This window comes from Nelusetta ayraudi, unplaced genomic scaffold, assembly GCF_046127955.1.
Source record: "Nelusetta ayraudi isolate G7.1 ecotype Tasmania unplaced genomic scaffold, CSIRO-AGI_Nayr_v1 ptg000011l, whole genome shotgun sequence".
Lineage (NCBI taxonomy): Eukaryota > Metazoa > Chordata > Actinopteri > Tetraodontiformes > Monacanthidae > Nelusetta > Nelusetta ayraudi.
This window is the reverse complement of record NW_027466061.1, coordinates 10,243,679-10,249,678: the sequence shown is the minus strand read 5'-3', so window position 1 is coordinate 10,249,678 and position 6,000 is coordinate 10,243,679. Positions and strand designations below refer to the sequence as shown.

Below are 6,000 nucleotides of genomic sequence, written 5' to 3'. Positions count from 1 at the left end.
AATAGGAGACCTCCACTTGGTACTAAGTGGCTAAGCTCATGGCTTACTGCTTTGAATGTGATAGACCAAATTCAATCTTCAAATAGTTTGTTGTTGTTGTTGTTGTTTTTCCAATAGCTGCTTCTTTCCAGTTTCAACAGACTATTGTTGGAAATGTGAAATAGCACCAGTTCTGGTTAGCAATTATATTAATTTGGTGTTTTGGCTTGGTTGGAATTGGAAAATATGTTGGCATTGGAATGTTTTTTGACTGGAGCGGAGCACTGTGAGGTCACACGCCAAGCTAAAAGCTGAAACTTGGTTTCTTAGGTTCCTGCTAAAACTGATTCTTTGTTGGAGCTTAAACACATTTGGTGGGAGCCAAAACGAGGTGGGCTCAGGGGGTGGAGCCTAGGCCTGGCTAGGGGTATGGTCACAACATTGGAGTGCTATCAGGGCCCTTTGTTACATCACAACTGGCCAATATCCAGAACTTAGTGCTTTAGCATACCCTTGCTTCAAAGCAGAGCTAGCATAAACATAAAAATAAAAACATTGGGGAAAATACTGTAAGTTTTGCTTAATGTAGGTCCTGTTGACAAAGGCCGTTTTCAGGAAAATGTGAAAAACCAAAGAACTTCCAGAAACACATAAAAGGTGACACGAGTATCACACCTGCATTCACACAAATACACACACACAAACACACACTCGTAATGTCACGCGGTGTCACGCAGGATAAAGTGTCCCCGGTGCTGGATGTGCGGCGGCTCTTCTCCGCCCAGGGTCTGCTGAAGGCCTCTCTCCCTCCCCGACAATGAACCGTCTCCATGCCAACCCAAGCCGCGCCAGCCATGATGCCAGCTTGGCCAGGCTCGGAGTGTCAGCGGCGGTCGGTTCAAGGACGTTAAGACTCAGTGTGGGAGGGGCTGGGAGGGGGGCTGGTAGAGGGGCGGGCATCAGTTGGTAATGGTGGTCTGCTTCACCGGCGTCTTTGCCAAGATCTCTGCAGGTTTTGCCCTCGGCATCGCTGTTTCCACTCATGCCTTCTGAAATCTTTGAACGCCTCGCACGCACAGAAGCCTCGCTTGTGCTTTGTTGCTTTATATTTACAAGCAGGAAGTGTGTACAAAGAAAAAGAAAAACAAGAGTGTTGAATGTTCTCGCCATGGTAACGGCCGCACCCTCATTACAATTTAAAGGCCCAGAGGAAATGATGGCATTGTTGAAAATTTGAAACACTGCCTACCAGTGTTTTTCCTTCTTTTAACTTTAACGTTATGATATGGGATGGAGGTTTTATGTAACGGCCCTTGCCGTCTTGTCTTGCAGAGTTCGTACCGAGACACTGTGATGGGCCACCGCTCTGCTTCTGAAGTGTTTCCGCCAAAGAACAGCGTCCGCTGCTGACCTACTCTGAAGAACAACACCCGGTGCATCCAGCTTCTCGTGATCGCCCCCCAGGGTGGAATTACTCCAGAGTAATAGGTGGACCTCCGGAAAAGAGCAACGTCGGACCATGTGATGCTTGACCTTTATGGAGAGAACTCAGGTGCACTCCAGAAGATGTCAGATCTGATCTGAATCCCACCCTTGAGAGGATCACCCGGCCGTTAATTCACTCATCATCCCATGTGTTGTTGGCCAGCACTCCAGCACTATGGGCCACCAGTGACCATGGATTTGAAAGGGATCTTCTCAGTCACAGAGCGGCAGTGAGAGGGAGAGCGAGTGCGGGGCAGATTTGTGAGTGTGCTGCTCAAACCCATGGTGGATCTGCTGTGAGCAGGACGAGGGACTCAGCGGTGGAGGATGTCAGCGGAGGCCGAGATCCAGTCGGGTGTCAAAACCAACCAGCGAAGGGAGTCCAGGAGGATCAAAGGTACGTGGACTATTCAGTGTAAAAGTACAAAAAATTGAAGTCAAATGTAAAAATGTAAGTTGAAGGACAAGACACTTTCATGCAAAAAGGACAACAATGCAACACAAGTTAAAAAAATACTTTCACTTTCATGAAGAACAAAAAACAACGCTAAAGACAATAATGTTTTCACCCTCTGTGCAACTGGTTTCTGCAAGAGTTCAGTTAAATAATACAGTGTAAAGCTAGCGTGCAGCTAACAGAGCCCTTTGCACCAATGGAGAGCCTCAATATTTTACAAAAATGCTTAAGCAGCAACAAAATGTGTCTTCTCGAAACTTAAACAAAAGGTTAGCAGATTCGGATTCCAGGTTTTATTCCCCTCTCCATAAACACTTTCTGCGGGCTCATCACTAGATGGACAATATGTTCAGAAGACTGAGGAAACATTCCACCTTGTCCGTCAGGTTAGCAGACGACCACAAAAACATCCATAAAGGAAGCGAAAATTGAACCGGCTTCCTCTTGTTTGGCCGGCAGCGAGCGTCACCTTCTGTCATGTTCGAACAGAAGTTGTAAATGCCAGACGACGCGGGAAGAAGTTCCACTCAGTCACGGCCCCTGGGAGAGCTTCCCCCCGCCTCGTTCCGGCGATCCAGATGTAGCGCTATTGGACGTCGCCTGGGGGCCTTTGGGCTGGCGCCATGATTTAGGTGTCATGGACAGGGTAATTCACACCCTGTCGCTTTGATGAACAGCATAAGTGATGTAATAGGACGGGGCATTTTCCGAAACGTTCACTGGGAGATTGAAATGGGATTGAATTGGCCGAGAGGAGGAGAGAGGGTTTGAGGTGAGTCAAAAAAAAAGGTGGGAGGAAGTCCGCTTGCCCTTCCTGCCTCCCTGTTTTTTTTCCCATCCGTGAATAAAAGCCACTCCAGTCCATCCAGTAAATCTGCCTTCCTCCATTGGACCCACTGTAAGGAGGGTCCAGGTCCTCTGTGGCCGCTTCACCGGGCTTCAGATGAATAGCCAGACGAGGGAGGAAGTGGGGGGGTGGTGGGTGGAGGCAGGGGGGTGGTCATTGATTTAAGTTACGTATGGAGGGGATGCCATTACACTGGCAGCCACCAGGTTCATCAGAGCGAGGCTCTCTGCCCCCCTGACTTCACCGTGTTAATCACATGTGCTGCAGGGGACGGTGTCACAATCAGCAAAGACGCTGTTTAGAGCCATATAAATGGAAATGGGGCAGAGTCGGCGCATGACTGTGACTGTGGCACAGTGCGGCCACCGGCAGCTGTGAGCAGCAGGCTAAAGCCCACTGAAGGACACCAATCAGGATCAGGCTCAAAACCTGTTCTGGCCTCACACAATGACATTTTACACCTTTTTCTTTTTTCAATATACAGTTGAAAAAATGGACTTGCACTTGCATTCATTCAGCATTCACAGTCCCTCTTTTTTTTCTTGGAACACAACTAATAATAAATACATACACACAGTATTACTCCACACCCTTGTATCCCTGCATTTTACTGTCTTTTTTAAAAATGATTTTTGATGATTTTCGTATCACGTTGAATATAAGAGTCATACTCTGCTGTGTACAGCAAATACAAAAAAACGCCCTTGCCTGACTACATACAAAATGGGCATTTACAGGCACTCGAGATAAGCCGTACAAATGACATGTTATTGCTCATCACTATGTACATGCAGTATGTACGGACCGGAACAGGAATTGCAGTACATCGCAGTAATGCGCTCCCATTGGCATTTTTGTGAATCCTATTTGTAATTTCACAACTTTCAGGTACGTAATCACTGCAAATATAGTAAAAATAAATAGATGAAAGTTTCTGAGCTCAACCCGGAGCAAAACATGTTTGGGCCAACATAGGTTATTATTATTATTATTATTATTATTATTATTATTATTATTATTATTATTATTATTATTATTATTATGCTTGTTGCTATGTAGTTGCATTAATGCAATCCCACAGGATAATACGTAATAACTCACCCCACCCACAATCACCACCTGCTACACGTGACTTCCAAGTCTCACATTTTTTACATAAACATAAAACTAGAGTTCCCTTTGATGTTGTCGCTTCCACTGTTGCATTGCATTATAGGATATTAATGCGAGTGGGTTATGTTCTACAGGAAAGGCAGCGAGTATTAAGGCCCCGTCCTGTGTGCAACAATTAAAAAAGCATGAAATGAAATGAAAAAAAAATGCATGTAGTTAGAGGATTTCTTAGTTTGCTAATAATGAGCATTTATATTTAGACACAGGGGAGGTCCACTTGCCTTGTTGTGTTTCTGCAGTGGCCCTGAGCTGGATCTTCACAAGGATTCACAATATTCGAGGTCAAGCAAGGGATGTCAGAAAACAGTTCTTTCTCACCATTAGATGTCGCTAAATCTCAATCGCCGGGTCTTTAAATCGTCTCACTGTGTTAAAGACCAGTTGACCAAGGGAATTGGTGTGTCAACCCACTTTGTGGTGATGCAGAGCACGGCTGCAGCCTTCTCGTTTGAAGGTAACATTTTCCAATTGGAATGAAAAATAGATTAAAAAAAAAAAAATTTAAATCCTCACTGCAGCAAACCCTGAGTGGCGCGGTAAAGCCACAGCTCCATTCTATCCATCAGCAGGATTGCTTTACATGCGTGACATTACTCTATCTCCATAGCAACTGTTGCTCTTCCACTTTAATCTGTGTGGCAAAAAAGGCAAAGGAGAGAGAGGGAGGTAGAGAGCGAGAGAGAGAGCTTCATTTGAAAAGGGGGAGACGGGGAGTGGAGGGCAGAGATGGAGGAGACGAGGACTGTGATGCAGCAGCGGCCTGTATTTTATATTTTTTGCTCTGCAGCCGAAACGCCTGCTCGCGCCACCGTTCCCCACATCTCACACCAGCCCTTTGCCAGTTTGCCGCTTCTCCCACCACTCGTCATGCAGCCGCACAATAAATGTGATAACAGTCGAGCGGATCGCACAGGATCAATAGCAGCATGTATCCCAGTGTCCTCACTCCGAGTCAATGGCCTCTGCGCGACATGACACAGAGGGCGTGCACGCCGCCCCTCATTAACCCAGTTAAATGCTTTAACGATCACCAAAAAACAAATCCTTTTTTTATTGCTTTTCGGACTTGGAGTCAAAAAAAAATGAATTCCACCCATTTTCCTACTGGCCCAGATGTGGACGGAGGCTCTGGTGACGTTTTCAATCCAAACAACCGTTGCTGAGTTTCACAGAGGGGAAGAATCTCACTCAGCGGATGTAATCAGGAAAGGATAACAAGACAGAAGAAATATCTCCGTGCTGCTCATGTAACGTCGCTTCACTGTCCCTCAGTCACTAGCCTTAGCTCTTGAACCAGGAAGGTCTAAATCTCCTCTGGTGATGTAAAATGTCTCATTTGACATGAGATTATTTTCGACCAGGACCAGAAAAGACTGAGGAGAAAAAAATTGAACAAATATTTTTGTTGTTTCATACTGTTGGTGTGCTAGAGAATCAAAGCTGGTTGGAAGTGTGAACCATCCATTCAGTGCTTAGATAGGTTCTGGATGATTTTGAGTTGGAGGGGAGTGGGTGGGGTTGTGGAGGGGGGGGTGAAGGGGGTTGCATGCTGCGGATGACAAATGCGTCTCGAGCCTTGTGAAAGTTACTCTGTGCACACGGAGCGAGACGGGCAGATGGCAGGGACAGATTTTCCTTCGCTCAGACCACCTCTTTCCATCGCCGCTGCTGTTTAAAGTCCTCACACCCCCTGCAGCGCTGATGGGACGCACCTTTTTTCACTCCCCGCGCTGAGAACAGCCCCACGCAGAGGTGCACGACACCAACAGCGTCAAGCGCTTTGAGGGTGGACACAAAGACGAGCACCCACGCCCGCTCGGATATGAAGACGTCGCCGCTGCCGTATTAGACGTGACCTCCTGGCACACAGGAAGGAGGCGCCGAAAGCGACAAGCAGACAGAGACACACAGTGGGGGAAGGTTCAAAGGTTAAGCTGCTCCGATGCCCAGATCCCCAACAAAAAGTTTCCTCCTGCCAAACCCTCATATCTGGAGGGTCACTTCTGACTCTCCATCTGCTGCCATCTGTCCCCGCGCTGTCCCCATTCTAGCGTGGCGA

General features: G+C 46.9%; 1 protein-coding gene across 1 annotated transcript in view; it reads left to right on the top strand.

The window, feature by feature from the left end:
• The first annotated feature begins 1,776 nt into the window (after positions 1-1,776).
• Positions 1,777-6,000, top strand: part of c8b (complement component 8, beta polypeptide) — a 36,268-nt gene continuing 32,044 nt past the window's right edge. The window contains exon 1 of the mRNA XM_076019795.1: positions 1,777-1,861. Coding sequence (XP_075875910.1) covers positions 1,792-1,861 — 70 coding nt within the window. The 5' untranslated portion in view covers positions 1,777-1,791. The remainder of the gene's footprint in view (positions 1,862-6,000) is intronic.